We start from the raw sequence: 19,561 nt of genomic DNA on the forward strand, positions 1-19,561 counted from the left end.
ATGTATAGTGGACGGGTCAGGTGTGTGATATTATATAATGTATAGTGGACGGGTCAGGTGTGTGATGTTATATAATGTATAGTGGATGGGTCAGGTGTGTGATATTATATAATGTATCGGGGACGGGTCAGGTGTGTGATATTATATAATGTATAGTGGATTGGTCAGGTGTATGATATTATATAATGTATAGGGGACGGGTCAGGTGTGTGATATTATATAATGTATAGGGGATTGGTCTGGTGTGTGATATTATATAATGTATAGTGGACGTGTCAGGTGTGTGATATTATATAATGTATAGGGGATGGGTCAGGTGTATGATATTATATAATGTATAGTGGACGGGTCAGGTGTGTGATATTATATAAAGTATAGTGGACGGGTCAGGTGTGTGATATTATATAATGTATAGTGGACGGGTCAGGTGTGTGATATTATATAAAGTATAGTGGACGGGTCAGGTGTGTGATATTATATAATGTATAGTGGACGGGTCAGGTGTATGATATTATATAATGTATAGTGGACGGGACAGGTGTATGATATTATATAATGTATAGTGGACGGGTCAGGTGTGTGATATTATATAAAGTATAGTGGACGGGTCAGGTGTGTGATATTATATAATGTATAGTGGACGGGTCAGGTGTATGATATTATATAATGTATAGTGGACGGGACAGGTGTATGATATTATATAATGTATAGTGGATGGGTCAGGTGTGTGATATTATATAATGTATAGTGGACGGGTCAGGTGTATGATATTATATAATATATAGGGGACGTGTCAGGTGTATGATATTATATAATATATAGGGGACGGGTCAGGTGTGTGATATTATATAATGTATAGGGGACGGGACAGGTGTATGATATTATATAATGTATCGTGGATGGGTCAGGTGTGTGATATTATATAATATAGGGGACGGGTCAGGTGTGTGATATTATATAATGTATAGTGGACGGGTCAGGTGTGTGATATTATATAATATAGGGGACGGGTCAGGTGTGTGATATTATATAATGTATAGTGGACGGGTCAGGTGTGTGATATTATATAATGTATAGTGGACAGGTCAAGTGTGTGAAATTATATAATGTATAGGGGATGGTTCAGGTGTGTGATATTATATAATGTGTAGCGGATGGGTCAGGTGTGTGATATTATATAATGCATAGTGGACGGGTAAGGTGTGTAATATTATATAATATATAGGGGACGGGTCATGTGTGTGATATTATGTAATGTATATTGGACGGGTCAGGTGTGTGATATTATATAATGTATAGGGGACGGGTCAGGTGTGTGATATTATATAATGTATATTGGACGGGTCAGGTGTGTGATATTATATAATGTATAGGGGACGGGTCAGGTGTGTGATGTTATATAATGTATAGCGGACGGGTCAGGTGTGATATTATATAATATATAGGGGACGGGTCAGGTGTGTGATATTATATAATGTATAGCGGACGGGTCAGGTGTGTGATATTATATAATGTATACCGGACGGGTCAGGTGTTTGATGTTATATAATGTTTAGGGGACGGGTCAGGTGTGTGATATTATATAATATAGGGGACGGGTCAGGTGTGTGATATTATATAATATATAGGGGACAGATCAGGTGTGTGATATTATATAATATAGTGGACGGGTCAGGTGTGTAATATTATATAATGTATAGTGGACGGGTCAGGTGTGTGATATTATATAATGTATAGTAAACGGGTCAGGTGTGTGATGTTATATAATGTATAGTGGACGGGTCAGGTGTTTGATATTATATAATGTATATTGGACGGGTCAGGTGTGTGATATTATATAATGTATAGGGGACGGGTCAGGTGTGTGATGTTATATAATGTATAGCGGACGGGTCAGGTGTGATATTATATAATATATAGGGGACGGGTCAGGTGTGTGATATTATATAATGTATAGCGGACGGGTCAGGTGTGTGATATTATATAATGTATACCGGACGGGTCAGGTGTTTGATGTTATATAATGTTTAGGGGACGGGTCAGGTGTGTGATATTATATAATATAGGGGACGGGTCAGGTGTGTGATATTATATAATATATAGGGGACAGATCAGGTGTGTGATATTATATAATATAGTGGACGGGTCAGGTGTGTAATATTATATAATGTATAGTGGACGGGTCAGGTGTGTGATATTATATAATGTATAGTAAACGGGTCAGGTGTGTGATGTTATATAATGTATAGAGGACGGGTCAGGTGTATGATGTTATATAATGTACAGGGGACAGGTCAGGTGTGTGATATTATATAATATATAGGGGATGTGTCAGGTGTGTGATATTATGTAATGTATAGTGGACGGGTCAGGTGTGTGATATTATATAATGTATAGTGGGTGGGTCAGGTGTGTGATATTTTATAATATATAGTGGACGGGTCAGGTGTGTGATATTATATAATATATAGGTGATGGGTCAGGTGTGTGATATTATATAATGTATAGTGGACGGGTCAGGTGTGTGATATTATATAATGTATAGGGGATGGGTCAGGTGTGTGATATTATATAATGTATAGTGGACGGGTCAGGAGTGTTATATTATATAATGTATAGTGGATGGGTCAGGTGTGTTATATTATATAATGTATAGTGGATGGGTCAGGTGTGATATTACATAATGTATAGGGGACGGGTCATGTGTGTGATGTTATATAATGTATAGGGGACGGGTCAGGTGTGTGATATTATATAATGTATAGTGGACTGGTCAGGTGTGTGATATTATATAATGTATAGGGGACGGGTCAGGTTTGTGATGTTATATAATGTATAGGGGACATGTCAGGTGTGTGATATTATATAATGTATAGTGAACTGGTCAGGTGTGTGATATTATATAATGTATAGCGGACGGGTCAGGTGTGTGATATTATATAATGTATAGGGGACGGGTCAGGTGTGTGAAATTATATAATATATAGGGGACGGGTCAGGTGTGTGATATTATATAATGTATAGTGGACGGGTCAGGTGTGTGATATTATATAATATATAGGGGACGGGTCAGTTGTGTGATATTATATAATGTATAGTGGACGGGTCAGGTGTGTGATATTATATAATATATAGGGGACGGGTCAGGTGTGTGATATTATATAATGTATAGTGGACGGGTCAGGTGTGTGATATTATATAATATATAGGGGACGGGTCGGGTGTGTGATATTATATAATGTATAGTGGACGGGTCAGGTGTGTGATATTATATAATATATAGGGGACGGGTCAGGTGTGTGATATTATATAATGTATAGTGGACGGGTCAGGTGTGTGATATTATATAATGTATAGTGGACGGGTCAGGTGTGTGATATTATATAATATATAGGGGACGGGTCAGGTGTGTGATATTATATAATGTATAGTGGACGGGTCAGGTGTGTGATATTATATAATGTATAGTGGACGGGTCATGTGTGTGATATTATATAATGTATAGGGGACGTGTCAGGTGTGTGATATTATATAATATATAGGGGACGGGTCAGGTGTGTGATATTATATAATGTATAGTGGATGGGGCAGGTGTGTGATATTATATAATGTATAGTGGACGGGTCAGGTGTTTGATATTATATAATGTATAGTGGACGGGTCAGGTGTATGATATTATATAATATAAAGGGGATTGGTCAGGTGTGTGATATTATACAATGTATAGGGGACGGGTAAGGTGTGTGATATTAAATAATGTATAGGGGACGTTTCAGGTGTGTGATATTATATAATATATAGGGGATGGGTCAGGTGTGTGATATTATATAATGTATAGTGGACGTTTCAGGTGTGTGATATTATATAATATATAGGGGATGGGTCGGGTGTGTGATATTATATAATGTATAGTGGATGGGTCAGGTGTGTGATATTATAGAATGTAAAGTGGACGGGTCAGGTGTTTGATATTATATAATGTATAGTGGACGGGTCAGGTGTGTGATGATATATAATGTATAGGGGACGGGTCAGGTGTATGATATTATATAATGTATAGGGGACGGGTCAGGTGTGTGATATTATATAATGTATCGGGGACGGGTCAGGTGTATGATATCATATAATGTATAGTGGACGGGTCAGGTGTGTGATATTATATAATGTATAGGGGATGGGTCAGGTGTGTGATATTATATAATGTATAGTGGATGGGTCAGGTGTGTGATGTTATATAATGTATAGTGGATGGGTCAGGTGTGTGATATTATATAATGTATAGGGGACAGGTCAGGTGTGTGATATTATATAATGTATAGGGGATGGGTCAGGTGTGTGATATTATATAATGTATAGGGGACAGGTCAGGTGTGTGATATTATATAATGTATAGTGGATTGTTCAGGTGTGTGATATTATATAATGTATAGGGGATGGGTCAGGTGTGTGATATTACATAATGTATAGTGGATTGTTCAGGTGTGTGATATTATATAATGTATAGGGGATGGGTCAGGTGTGTGATATTATATAATGTATAGTGGACGGGTCAGGTGTGTGATATTATATAATGTATAGTGGACGGGTCAGGTGTATGATATTATATAATTTATAGTGGATGGGTCAGGTGTGTGATATTATATAATGTATAGTGGACGAGTCTGGTGTGTGATATTATATAATGTATAGGGGACATGTCAGGTGTGTGATGTTATATAATGTATAGTGGACGGGTCAGGTGTGTGATATTATATAATGTATAGGGGACGGGTCAGGTGTGTGATATTATATAATGTATAGGGGACGAGTCAGGTGTGTGATATTACATAATGTATAGTGGATTGTTCAGGTGTGTGATATTATATAATGTATAGGGGATGGGTCAGGTGTGTGATATTATATAATGTATAGTGGACGGGTCAGGTGTGTGATATTATATAATGTATAGTGGACGGGTCAGGTGTGTGATATTATATAATGTATAGTGGACGGGTCAGGTGTATGATATTATATAATGTATAGTGGACGGGTCAGGTGTGTGATGTTATATTATGTATAGTGGATGGGTCAGGTGTGTGATGTTATATTATGTATAGTGGACGAGTCTGGTGTGTGATATTATATAATGTATAGGGGACATGTCAGGTGTGTGATGTTATATAATGTATAGGGGATGGGGCAGGTGTGTGATATTATATAATGTATAGTGGATTGGTCAGGTGTGTGATATTATATAATGTATAGTGGACGGGTCAGGTGTATGATATTATATAATGTATAGTGGACGGGTCAGGTGTGTGATATTATATAATGTATAGTGGTTGGGTCAGGTGTGTGATGTTATATAATGTATAGTGGACGGGTCAGGTGTGTGATATTATATAATGTATAGTGGACGGGTCAGGTGTGTGATATTATATAATGTATAGTTAACGGGTCAAGTGTGTGATATTATATAATGTATAGTGGACGGGTCAGGTGTGTGATATTATATAATGTATAGGGGACGGGTCAGGTGTGTGATATTATATAATGTATAGTGGACGGGTCAGGTGTGTGATATTATATAAAGTATAGTGGACGGGTCAGGTGTGTGATATTATATAATGTATAGTGGATTGGTCAGGTGTGTGATATTATATAATGTATAGTGGACGGGTCAGGTGTGTGATGTTATATAATATATAGTGGACGGGTCAGGTGTGTGATATTATATAATGTATAGTGGACGGGTCAGGTGTGTGATATTATATAATGTATAGGGGACGGGTCAGGTGTGTGATATTATATAATGTATAGTGGACGGGTCAGGTGTGTGATATTATATAATGTATAGTGGACGGGTCAGGTGTGTGATATTATATAATGTATAGGGGACGGGTCAGGTGTGTGATATTATATAATGTATAGTGGACGGGTCAGGTGTGTGATATTATATAATGTATAGGGGACGGGTCAGGTGTATGATATTATATAATGTATAGTGGACGGGACAGGTGTGTGATATTATATAATGTATAGTGGACGGGTCAGGTGTGTGATATTATATAATGTATAGATGACGGGTTAGGTGTGTGATATTATATCTTGTATAGTGGACGGGTCAGGTGTGTGATATTATATAATGTATAGGGGATGGGTCAGGTGTGTGATATTATATAATGTATAGTGGACGGGTCAGGTGTGTGATATTATATAATGTATAGTGGACGGGTCAGGTGTGTGATATTTTATAATATAGTGGACGGGTCAGGTGTGTGATATTATATAATGTATAGTGGACGGGTCAGGTGTGTGATATTATATAATGTATAGGGGACGGGTCAGGTGTGTGATATTATATAATGTATAGTGGACGGGTCAGGTGTGTGATATTATATCTTGTATAGTGGACGGGTCAGGTGTGTGATATTATATAATGTATAGGGGACGGGTCAGGTGTGTGATATTATATAATGTATAGCGAACGGGTCAGGTGTGTGATATTATATAATGTATAGCGGACGGGTCAAGTGTGTGATATTATATAATGTATAGTGGACGGGTCAGGTGTGTGATATTTTATAATATAGTGGACGGGTCAGGTGTGTGATATTATATAATGTATAGTGGACGGGTCAGGTGTGTGATATTATATAATGTATAGGGGACGGGTCAGGTGTGTGATATTATATAATGTATAGTGGACGGGTCAGGTGTGTGATATTATATAATGTATAGGGGACGGGTCAGGTGTGTGATATTATATAATGTATAGTGGACGGGTCAGGTGTGTGATATTATATAATGTATAGTGGACGGGTCAGGTGTGTGATATTATATAATGTATAGTGGACGGGTCAGGTGTGTGATATTATATAATATAGGGGACGGGTCAGGTGTGTGATATTATATAATATAGGGGACGGGTCAGGTGTGTGATATTATATAATGTATAGTGGATTGGTCAGGTGTGTGATATTATATAATGTATAGTGGACGGGTCAGGTGTGTGATGTTATATAATGTATAGTGGACGGGTCAGGTGTGTTATATTATATAATGTATAGGGGATGGGTCAGGTGTGTGATATTATATAATGTATAGGGGACGGGTCAGGTGTGTGATATTATACAATGTATAGTGGATGGGTCAGGTGTGTGATATTATATTATGTATAGTGGATTGGTCAGGTGTGTGATATTATATAATGTATAGTGGATGGGTCAGGTGTGTGATATTATATAATGTATAGGGGACATGTCAGGTGTGTGATATTATATAATGTATAGTGGACGGGTCAGGTGTGTGATTTTATATTATGTATAGTGGACGGGTCAGTTGTGTGATATTATATAATGTATAGGGGACAGTTCAGGTTTGTAATATTATATAATGTATAGGGGATGGGTCAGGTGTGTGATATTATATAATGTATAGGGGACATGTCAGGTGTGTGATATTATATAATGTATAGGGGACGGGTCTGGTGTGTGATATTATATAATGTATAGTGGACGGGTCAGGTGTATGATATTATATAATGTATAGTGGACGGGTCAGTTGTGTGATATTATATAATGTATAGGGGACAGGTCAGGTGTGTGATATTATATAATGTATAGGGGATGGGTCAGGTGTGTGATATTATATAATGTATAGGGGACATGTCAGGTGTGTGATATTATATAATGTATAGGGGACGGGTCAGGTGTGTGATATTATATAATATAGGGGACGGGTCAGGTGTGTGATATTATATAATGTATAGGGGACGGGTCAGGTGTGTGATATTATATACTATAGGGGACGGGTCAGGTGTGTGATGTTATATAATGTATAGTGGACGGGTCTGGTGTGTGATATTATATAATGTATAGGGGACGGGTCGGGTGTGTGATATTATATAATGTATAGGGGATGGGTCAGGTGTGTGATATTATATAATATAGGGGACGGGTCAGGTGTGTGATGTTATATAATGTATAGTGGACGGGTCAGGTGTGTGATATTATATAATGTATAGTGGACGGGTCAGGTGTGTGATATTATATAATGTATAGGGGACGGGTCAGGTGTGTGATATTATATAATATAGGGGACGGGTCAGGTGTGTGATATTATATAATGTATAGGGGACGGGTCAGGTGTGTGATATTATATAATGTATAGTGGACGTGTCAGGTGTGTGATATTATATAATATAGGGGACGGGTCAGGTGTGTGATATTATATAATGTATAGTGGACGGGTCAGGTGTGTGATATTATATAATGTATAGTGGACGGGTCAGGTGTGTGATATTATATAATGTATAGTGGACGGGTCAGGTGTGTGATATTATATAATATATAGGGGACAGTGCAGGTCCCTCATACTATAGGTTCTCTAGATATTATGTAGATTCCTCTCCGTGTAGTCGTCGCTTTGTTTGCTCTTTGTCTTCTGTCTTGTTTTCAGTATTTTCCATAGTTTTTCCCATAATTCTTTCTGTTCTCCAGAATGATGACTTGGACCTTCTCCTGGGCACCATGCGCTACTTCCCCAGTCTGAGTGGTAACAATCTGGGGACCATCGACCTCATGTATTTTCCATATTATGGGAACAGAGCTCAGGTTTGTTTCAAGACTGCAGACATCTGACCATTAGAGTTCCCCCACCATCAGAAGCATGATCTATGGATTAACCCTTTTGGATCAATACCGTAAAAGGCAACTGAAACAGAAAAACCTCCTGTAAAGTTACAGCAAGGCAGCACTAATGACTGAAGGGTAATGGTGAGATTAGTGTATTACAGAGAAGCCCTTGTTCAGTATTCTTCTCTCTGACATAGACTATGCTCTCTTTTAGAGAACTGTGAGGCTGGGTTCACACTGCAGAATCTCCATGCAGAGTTTCTGCCAGAGATCGAGCCGGTGGCACTAGGACCACATGGACTGCATTGACGTCCCCATAGATAGCAATATATTTCTGAGCAGATCTCTCAAATGATCAACCCAGAAATGTATTGCCGTCTATGGGGACGGCAATGCAGTCCATGTGGTCCTAGTGCCACCGGCTCGATCTCTGGCAGAAACTCTGCCCGGAGATTCCACAGTGTGAACCCAGCCTTATTCTCAGTATGGACAGGAAGGGAAAAGCTGCGGCCAGTGATTGGCAGGGGGGGGGGGGGGGGTGGCAGTGACCAGTGATTGGCTGAGGCTGGGGGCGCTGTGACCAGTGATTGGCTGAGGCGGAAGGCGCTGTGACCAGTGATTGGCTGAGGTAGAGGAGCTGTGACCAGTGATTGGCTGGGGCGGGAGGCGCTGTGACCAATGATTGGCTAAGGCTGGAGGCTCTGTGACCAGTCATTGGTGGATGCGGGAGATGCTGTGACCAGTGATTGGCAGAGGTGGGAGGGGCTGTGACCGGTGATTGGCGACGGTGGATGGCACTGTGACCAGTGATTGGCCAAGGCTGAAGGCGCTCTGACCAGTGATTGGCCGAGGCCGAAGGCGCTCTGAACAGTGATTGGCGGAGGTAGGAGGCACTGTGACCAGTGAATGGCTGAGGCGGGAGGCGCTGTGACCAGTGAATGCCTGAGGTGGGAGGCGCTGTGACCAGTGATTGGCTGAGGGGGGGGGGGGGGGAGCTGTTACCAGTGATTGGCAGAGGTGGGAGGCACTGTGATCAGTGATTGGCTGAGGCGGGAGGGGCTCTGATCAGTGATTGCTGAGGCAGGAGGCACTTTGACCAGTGATTGGCGGAGGCGGGAGGTGCTGTGACCAGTGATTGGCTAAGGCCGGAGGCGCTGTGACCAGTGATTGATGGAGGTGGGAGGCGCTGTGACCAATGATTGGCTAAGGCCGGAGGCACTGTGACCAGTGATTGATGGAGGCGGGAGGTGCTGTGACCAATGATTGGCTAAGGCCGGAGGCACTGTGACCAGTGATTGATGGAGGCGGGAGGCGCTGTGACCAGTGATTGGCTGAGGCGGGACGTGATGTGACCAATGATTGGCTAAGGCCGGAGGCGCTGTGACCAGTGATTGGTGGAGGCGGGAGATGCTGTGACCAGTGATTGTCAGAGGTGGGAAAGGCTACGACCAGTGATTGGCTGAGGCGGGAGGGGCTGTGAACAGTGATTGGCTGGGGCGGGAGGGGCTGTGACCAGTGATTGGCTGAGGCGGGAGGTGCTGTGACCAATGATTGGCTAAGGCAGGAGGCGCTGTGACCAGTGATTGGTGGAGGCGGGAAACGCTGTGACCAGTGATTGGCAGAGGTGGGAGGGGCTACAACCAGTGATTGGCTGAGACAGGAGGCGATGTGACCAGTGGTTCGCTGAAGCAGGAGGAGCTGTGACCATTGATTGGCTAAGGCCGGAAGCATTGTGACCAGTGATTGACGGAGGTGGGAGGCGCTGTGGCCAGTGATTGGCTGAGGCGGGAGGCACTGTGACCAGTGATTGGCAGAGGTGGGAAGCGCTGTGACCAGTGATTGGCAGAGGTGGGAGGCGCTGTGACCAGTGATTGGCTGAGGCGGGAGGCACTGTGACCAGTGATTGGCAGAGGTAGGAGGCACTGTGGCCAATGATTGGCTGAGGCGGGAGGTGCTGTGACCAGTGATTGGCTGAGGCGGGAGGCACTGTGACCAGTGATTGGCTGAGGTGGGAGGCGCTGTGGCCAATGATTGGCTGAGGCGGGAGGTGCTGTGACCAGTGATTGGCTGAGGCGGGAGGCACTGTGACCAGTGATTGGCTGAGGTGGGAGGCGCTGTGACCAGTGATTGGCAGAGGCGGGAGGTGCTGAGACCAGTGATTGGCTGAGGCGGGAGGCACTGTGACCAGTGATTGGCAGAGGTAGGAGACACTGTGACCAGTGATTGGCTGAGGTGGGAGGCACTGTGACCAGTTATTGGCAGAGGCGGGAGGTGCTGTGACAAGTGATTGGCTGAGGCGGGAGGCACTATGACCAGTGATTGGCTGAGGCAGGAGGAGCTGTGACCAGAGATTGGCTGAGGTCCTGTGGCGTGATTGGTGGAGACATGAGGCGCTGCGGCAGTATTTGGCTGAGGTGGGAGGCGCTGTGAACTGTGATTGTCTGAGGAGGGAGGCACTGTGACCAGTGATTGGCTGAGGTGGGAAGCTCTGTTACCAGTGATTGGCTGAGGTGGGAAGCACTGTGATCAGTGATTGTGGAGGTAGGAGGCGGTGCGACCAGTGATTAGCTGAGGCAGAAGGCGCTGTGACCAGTGATTGGCTGAAGCAGGAGGCGCTGTGACCAGTGATTGACTGAGGCGGGAGGTGCTGTGACCAGTGATTGGCTTAAGCAGGAGGCGCTGTGACCAGTGATTGGCTGAGGCGGAAGGCGCTGTGACCAGTGATTGGCTGAGGGGGGAGCTGTTACCAGTGATTGGCAGAGGTGGGAGGCACTGTGATCAGTGATTGGCTGAGGCGGGAGGGGCTCTTACCAGTGATTGCTGAGGCAGGAGGCACTTTGACCAGTGATTGGCAGAGGGGGGAGGCGATGTGACCAGTGATTGATGGAGGTGGGAGGCGCTGTGACCAGTGATTGGCTAAGGCCGGAGGCGATGTGACCAGTGATTGATGGAGGTGGGAGGCGCTGTGACCATTGATTGGCTAAGGCCGGTAGCACTGTGACCAGTGATTGGCAGAGGTGGGAGGCGCTGTGACCAGTGATTGGCTGAGGCGGGAGGCACTGTGGCCAGTGATTGGCTGAGGTGGGAGGTGCTGTGACCAGTGATTGATGGAGGTGGGAGGCGCTGTGACCAGTGATTGATGGAGGCGGGAGGCGCTGTGACCAGTGATTGGCTGAGGCGGGAGGTGCTGTGACCAATGATTGGCTAAGGCCGGAGGCGCTGTGACCAGTGATTGGTGGAGGCGGGAGATGCTGTGACCAGTGATTGTCAGAGGTGGGAAAGGCTACGACCAGTGATTGGTGGAGGCGGGAGACGCTGTGACCAGTGATTGGCGGAGGCGGGAGGCGCTGTGACCAGTGGTTGGCTGAAGCAGGAGGAGCTGTGACCATTGATTGGCTAAGGCCGGTAGCACTGTGACCAGTGATTGGCAGAGGTGGGAGGCGCTGTGACCAGTGATTGGCTGAGGCGGGAGGCACTGTGGCCAGTGATTGGCTGAGGTGGGAGGCGCTGTGACCAGTGATTGGCAGAGGTGGGAGGCGCTGTGACCAGTGATTGATGGAGGCGGGAGGCGCTGTGACCAGTGATTGGCTGAGGCGGGAGGTGCTGTGACCAATGATTGGCTAAGGCCGGAGGCACTGTGACCAGTGATTGGCTAAGGCCGGAGGCGCTGTGACCAGTGATTGATGGAGGTGGGAGGCGCTGTGACCAGTGATTGATGGAGGCGGGAGGCGCTGTGACCAGTGATTGGCTGAGGCGGGAGGTGCTGTGACCAGTGATTGGCTGAGGCGGGAGGTGCTGTGACCAATGATTGGCTAAGGCCGGAGGCGCTGTGACCAGTGATTGGTGGAGGCGGGAGATGCTGTGACCAGTGATTGTCAGAGGTGGGAAAGGCTACGACCAGTGATTGGTGGAGGCGGGAGACGCTGTGACCAGTGATTGGCAGAGGTGGGAGGCGCTGTGACCAGTGATTGGCTGAGGCGGGAGGCACTGTGGCCAGTGATTGGCTGAGGTGGGAGGCGCTGTGACCAGTGATTGGCAGAGGTGGGAGGCGCTGTGACCAGTGATTGGCTGAGGCGGGAGGCACTGTGACCAGTGATTGGCAGAGGTAGGAGGCACTGTGACCAGTTATTGGCAGAGGCGGGAGGCACTGTGGCCAGTGATTGGTGGAGGCGGGAGACGCTGTGACCAGTGATTGGCAGAGGTGGGAGGCGCTGTGACCAGTGATTGGCTGAGGCGGGAGGCACTGTGGCCAGTGATTGGCTGAGGTGGGAGGCGCTGTGACCAGTGATTGGCAGAGGTGGGAGGCGCTGTGACCAGTGATTGGCTGAGGCGGGAGGCACTGTGACCAGTGATTGGCAGAGGTAGGAGGCACTGTGACCAGTGATTGGCTGAGGCGGGAGGAGCTGTGACCAGAGATTGGCTGAGGTGGGAGGCGCTGTGACCAGTGATTGGCTGAGGTGGGAAGCACTGTTACCAGTGATTGACTGAGGTGGGAAGCACTGTGATCAGTGATTGTGGAGGTAGGAGGCGCTGCGACCAGTGATTGGCTGAAGCAGGAGGCGCTGTGACCAGTGATTGGCTGAAGCAGGAGGCGCTGTGACCAGTGATTGGCTGAGGCAGAAGGCGCTGTGACCAGTGATTGGCTGAGGGGGGGGGGGAGCTGTTACCAGTGATTGGCAGAGGTGGGAGGCACTGTGATCAGTGATTGGCTGAGGCGGGAGGGGCTCTGACCAGTGATTGCTGAGGCGGGAGGCACTTTGACCAGTGATTGGCGGAGGCAGGAGGCGCTGTGACCAGTGATTGGTTAAGGCCGGAGGCGCTGTGACCAGTGATTGATGGAGGCAGGAGGCGCTGTGACCAGTGATTGATGGAGGCGGGAGGCGCTGTGACCAGTGATTGGCTGAGGCGGGAGGTGCTGTGACCAATGATTGGCTAAGGCCGGAGGCGCTGTGACCAGTGATTGGTGGAGGCGGGAGATGCTGTGACCAGTGATTGTCAGAGGTGGGAAAGGCTACGACCAGTGATTGGCTGAGGCGGGAGGGGCTGCGGCCAGTGATTGGCTGAGGCGGGAGGGGCTGTGACCTGTGATTGGCTGAGGCTGGAGGGGCTGTGACCAGTGATTGGCTGAGGCTGGAGGCGCTGTAACCAGTGATTGGCTGAGGCGGGAGGTGCTGTGACCAATGATTGGCTAAGGCCGGAGGCGCTGTGACCAGTGATTGGTGGAGGCGGGAGACGCTGTGACCAGTGATTGGCAGAGGTGGGAGGGGCTACAACCAGTGATTGGCTGAGACAGGAGGCGATGTGACCAGTGGTTGGCTAAGGCCGGAAGCACTGTGACCAGTGATTGACGGAGGTGGGAGGCGCTGTGGCCAGTGATTGGCTGAGGTGGGAGGCACTATGACCAGTGATTGGCTGAAGCGGGAGGAGCTGTGACCAGTGATTGGCTGAGGCGGGAGGTGCTGTGACCAGTGATTGGCTGAAGCAGGAGGCGCTGTGACCAGTGATTGGCTGAGGCAGGAGGCGCTATGGCCAGTGATTGGCTGAGGCCAGAGGCACTGTGACCAGTGGTTGGCTGAGGGCGGAGGAGCTGTGACCAGTGATTGGCTGAGGCGGGAGGCACTGGGAACAGTGATTGGTTGAGGCGAGAGGCACTGTGGCCAGTGATTGGCTGAGGCGGGAGGTGCTGTGACCAGTGATTGGCGGAGCCGCGAGGGGCTGTGACCATTGATTGGCGGAGGCAGGAGGCGCTGTGACCAGTGATTGGCGGAGGCAGGAGGCGCTGTGACCATTGATTGGCGGAGGCAGGAGGCGCTGTGACCATTGATTGGCGGAGGCAGGAGGCGCTGTGACCAGTGATTGGTCGGAGGCAGGAGGCGCTGTGACCATTGATTGGTCGGAGGCAGGAGGCGCTGTGACCAGTGATTGGCGGAGGCAGGAGGCGCTGTGACCAGTGATTGGTCGGAGGCAGGAGGCGCTGTGACCATTGATTGGCGGAGGCAGGAGGCGCTGTGACCATTGATTGGTCGGAGGCAGGAGGCGCTGTGACCATTGATTGGCGGAGGCAGGAGGCGCTGTGACCAGTGATTGGTCGGAGGCAGGAGGCGCTGTGACCATTGATTGGCGGAGGCAGGAGGCGCTGTGACCAGTGATTGGTCGGAGGCAGGAGGCGCTGTGACCATTGATTGGTCGGAGGCAGGAGGCGCTGTGACCAGTGATTGGCGGAGGCAGGAGGCGCTGTGACCAGTGATTGGTCGGAGGCAGGAGGCGCTGTGACCATTGATTGGCGGAGGCAGGAGGCGCTGTGACCATTGATTGGTCGGAGGCAGGAGGCGCTGTGACCATTGATTGGCGGAGGCAGGAGGCGCTGTGACCAGTGATTGGTCGGAGGCAGGAGGCGCTGTGACCATTGATTGGCGGAGGCAGGAGGCGCTGTGACCATTGATTGGTCGGAGGCAGGAGGCGCTGTGACCAGTGATTGGCGGAGGCAGGAGGCGCTGTGACCAGTGATTGGTCGGAGGCAGGAGGCGCTGTGACCATTGATTGGCGGAGGCAGGAGGCGCTGTGACCATTGATTGGCGGAGGCAGGAGGAGCTGTGACCAGTGATTGGCGGAGGCAGGAGGCGCTGTGACCAGTGATTGGCGGAGGCAGGAGGCGCTGTGACCAGTGATTGGCGGAGGCAGGAGGCGCTGTGACCAGTGATTGGCGGAGGCAGGAGGCGCTGTGACCAGTGATTGGCGGAGGCAGGAGGAGCTGTGACCATTGATTAGCGGAGGCAGGAGGAGCTGTGACCATTGATTGGCGGAGGCAGGAGGCGCTGTGACCATTGATTAGCGGAGGCAGGAGGCGCTGTGACCAGTGATTGGCGGAGGCAGGAGGCGCTGTGACCAGTGATTGGCGGAGGCAGGAGGCGCTGTGACCAGTGATTGGCGGAGGCAGGAGGCGCTGTGACCAGTGATTGGCGGAGGTGGGAGGTGCTGTGACCAGTGATTGGCGGAGGCAGGAGGAGCTGTGACCAGTGATTGGCGGAGGCGGGAGGCGCTGTGACCAGTGATTGGCTGAGGCGGGAGGAGCTGTTGTTACATTCTTATACTGGTTATATTTTATTTGACACAGTCACCATTGGAGAGGAATAAATTACTCAGGTTACGTCAAATTAAGTAAACGATCATACATTTATTTTAGGCTCATAGACAAATATGGCAAACAGCACAAACGAGTAAATCTTATGTAAATTACAGTTCTTGCTTAAGTATCACAATAATAACAGTAGGAAGTCCTCCTTCATCAGACTGGTCTGGCTCCGCCTCCTTCATCAGACTGGTCTGGCTCCGCCTCCTTCATCAGACTGGTCTGGCTCCGCCTCCTTCATCAGACTGGTCTGGCTCCGCCTCCTTCATCAGACTGGTCTGGCTCCGTCTCCTTCATCAGACTGGTCTGGCTCCGTCTCCTTCATCAGACTGGTCTGGCTCCGCCTCCTTCATCAGACTGGTCTGGCTCCGCCTCCTTCATCAGACTGGTCTGGCTCCGTCTCCTTCATCAGACTGGTCTGGCTCCGCCTCCTTCATCAGACTGGTCTGGCTCCGCCTCCTTCATCAGACTGGTCTGGCTCCGCCTCCTTCATCAGACTGGTCTGGCTCCGCCTCCTTCATCAGACTGGTCTGGCTCCGCCTCCTTCATCAGACTGGTCTGGCTCCGCCTCCTTCATCAGACTGGTCTGGCTCCGTCTCCTTCATCAGACTGGTCTGGCTCCGCCTCCTTCATCAGACTGGTCTGGCTCCGCCTCCTTCATCAGACTGGTCTGGCTCCGCCTCCTTCATCAGACTGGTCTGGCTCCGTCTCCTTCATCAGACTGGTCTGGCTCCGCCTCCTTCATCAGACTGGTCTGGCTCCGCCTCCTTCATCAGACTGGTCTGGCTCCGCCTCCTTCATCAGACTGGTCTGGCTCTGCCTCCTTCATCAGACTGGTCTGGCTCCGTCTCCTTCATCAGACTGGTCTGGCTCCGCCTCCTTCATCAGACTGGTCTGGCTCCGCCTCCTTCATCAGACTGGTCTGGCTCCGCCTCCTTCATCAGACTGGTCTGGCTCCGCCTCCTTCATCAGACTGGTCTGGCTCCGTCTCCTTCATCAGACTGGTCTGGCTCCGTCTCCTTCATCAGACTGGTCTGGCTCCGCCTCCTTCATCAGACTGGTCTGGCTCCGCCTCCTTCATCAGACTGGTCTGGCTCCGCCTCCTTCATCAGACTGGTCTGGCTCCGCCTCCTTCATCAGACTGGTCTGGCTCCGCCTCCTTCATCAGACTGGTCTGGCTCCGCCTCCTTCATCAGACTGGTCTGGCTCCGCCTCCTTCATCAGACTGGTCTGGCTCCGCCTCCTTCATCAGACTGGTCTGGCTCCGTCTCCTTCATCAGACTGGTCTGGCTCCGTCTCCTTCATCAGACTGGTCTGGCTCCGTCTCCTTCATCAGACTGGTCTGGCTCCGCCTCCTTCATCAGACTGGTCTGGCTCCGCCTCCTTCATCAGACTGGTCTGGCTCCGCCTCCTTCATCAGACTGGTCTGGCTCCGTCTCCTTCATCAGACTGGTCTGGCTCCGCCTCCTTCATCAGACTGGTCTGGCTCCGCCTCCTTCATCAGACTGGTCTGGCTCCGCCTCCTTCATCAGACTGGTCTGGCTCCGCCTCCTTCATCAGACTGGTCTGGCTCCGTCTCCTTCATCAGACTGGTCTGGCTCCGCCTCCTTCATCAGACTGGTCTGGCTCCGCCTCCTTCATCAGACTGGTCTGGCTCCGCCTCCTTCATCAGACTGGTCTGGCTCCGCCTCCTTCATCAGACTGGTCTGGCTCCGTCTCCTTCATCAGACTGGTCTGGCTCCGTCTCCTTCATCAGACTGGTCTGGCTCCGCCTCCTTCATCAGACTGGTCTGGCTCCGCCTCCTTCATCAGACTGGTCTGGCTCCGTCTCCTTCATCAGACTGGTCTGGCTCCGCCTCCTTCATCAGACTGGTCTGGCTCCGCCTCCTTCATCAGACTGGTCTGGCTCCGCCTCCTTCATCAGACTGGTCTGGCTCCGCCTCCTTCATCAGACTGGTCTGGCTCCGCCTCCTTCATCAGACTGGTCTGGCTCCGTCTCCTTCATCAGACTGGTCTGGCTCCGCCTCCTTCATCAGACTGGTCTGGCTCCGCCTCCTTCATCAGACTGGTCTGGCTCCGTCTCCTTCATCAGACTGGTCTGGCTCCGCCTCCTTCATCAGACTGGTCTGGCTCCGCCTCCTTCATCAGACTGGTCTGGCTCCGCCTCCTTCATCAGACTGGTCTGGCTCCGCCTCCTTCATCAGACTGGTCTGGCTCCGCCTCCTTCATCAGACTGGTCTGGCTCCGCCTCCTTCATCAGACTGGTCTGGCTCCGCCTCCTTCATCAGACTGGTCTGGCTCCGCCTCCTTCATCAGACTGGTCTGGCTCCGCCTCCTTCATCAGACTGGTCTGGCTCCGTCTCCTTCATCAGACTGGTCTGGCTCCGTCTCCTTCATCAGACTGGTCTGGCTCCGCCTCCTTCATCAGACTGGTCTGGCTCCGCCTCCTTCATCAGACTGGTCTGGCTCCGCCTCCTTCATCAGACTGGTCTGGCTCCGCCTCCTTCATCAGACTGGTCTGGCTCCGCCTCCTTCATCAGACTGGTCTGGCTCCGCCTCCTTCCTCTTAGCTTGGTTTGGTTTACTTCAATGGTCTTGCTTCATCCTTGGTGCTGCCTTAATGATGATGCTGCCCCCTATTGACGCAGTCTTCTTATATACCGTACTTATGGGTGTGGTCTTTACATATGTGGGCGTGGTTATACTACGTCTTCTATCCATAAATATACTTATCTCTATCTATCTCCTCCTAGTGGGTTGGTTTGAGTATATCTTTCACTAATGGGTGTATACATCATGTCATACGTAACTTACATACTGATTGGACAGAATAGTAAAGTTATTCATACCTCAGCAATTCTGTCTATAGTATTCAGCTACAGTTTACTGTTCCTAAAGGTCATGGCATCCATTTTAGGTTTGACTTTTGTCAGCCATCTTGTATACCCTTGCGTAAGTTATATTGTATATTAATCATTTTAACAGCTGTGGCCAGTGATTGGCTGAGGCGGGAGGCGCTGTGACCATTGACTGGCTGAGGCGGGAGATGCTGTGACCAGTAATTGGCTGAGGCAAAAGCCGCTTTGAGCAGTGATTGGCTGAGGCGGAAGGCACTGTGACCAGTCATTGGCTGAGTCGGGAGGCACTGTGGCCAGTGATTGGCTGTGGCAGGAGGTACTGTAATTGGCTTAGGCGGGAGGAGCTGTGGCCAGTGATTGGCTGAGGCAGGAGGCGCTGTGGCCAGTGATTGGCTGAGGCGGGAGGCGCTGTGGCCAGTGATTGGCTGAGGCGGGAGGCGCTGTGGCTAGTGATTGGCTGAGGCGGGAGGTGCTGTGGCCAGTGATTGGCTGAGGTGGGAGGCGCTGAGACCAGTGACTGGTTGAGACGGAAGGCAGTGTGACCAGTGATTGGCTGAGGCGGAAGGCACTGTGACCAGTGATTGGCTAAGGCAGGAGGCACTATGACCAGTGATTGGCTGAGGCGGGAGGTACTGTAATTGGCTTAGGCAGGAGGAGCTGTCACCAGTGATTGGCTGAGGCAGGAGGCGCTGTGGCCAGTGATTGGCTGAGGCGGGAGGCGCTGTGGCCAGTGATTGGCTGAGGCAAGAGGCGCTGTGGCCAGTGATTGACTGAGGCGGGAGGTGCTGTGGCCAGTGATAGGCTGAGGTGGGAGGCCCTGTGACTACTGATTGGCTGAAGTGGGAGGCGCTGTGACCAGTGATTGGCTGAGGGGGGATGCGCTGTAACCAGTGATTGGCGGAGGCTGGAAACGCTATGGCCAGTGATTGGCTGAGGCAGGAGACGCTTTGACCAGTGAT

The 19,561-nt window shown here is 49.4% G+C and overlaps 1 protein-coding gene across 1 annotated transcript in view; it reads left to right on the plus strand.

The window, feature by feature from the left end:
* The window catches only part of LOC130341002 (sodium/potassium-transporting ATPase subunit beta-2-like), an 89,575-nt gene that overhangs the window by 45,277 nt on the left and 24,737 nt on the right, over positions 1 to 19,561 (plus strand). The window contains exon 7 of the mRNA XM_056554225.1: positions 8,481 to 8,594. Within this exon, the coding sequence (XP_056410200.1) occupies positions 8,481 to 8,594 (114 nt within the window). The remainder of the gene's footprint in view (positions 1 to 8,480; positions 8,595 to 19,561) is intronic.

The sequence above is a fragment of the Hyla sarda genome, unplaced genomic scaffold, assembly GCF_029499605.1.
Source record: "Hyla sarda isolate aHylSar1 unplaced genomic scaffold, aHylSar1.hap1 scaffold_608, whole genome shotgun sequence".
NCBI classification, from domain to species: Eukaryota; Metazoa; Chordata; class Amphibia; order Anura; family Hylidae; genus Hyla; species Hyla sarda.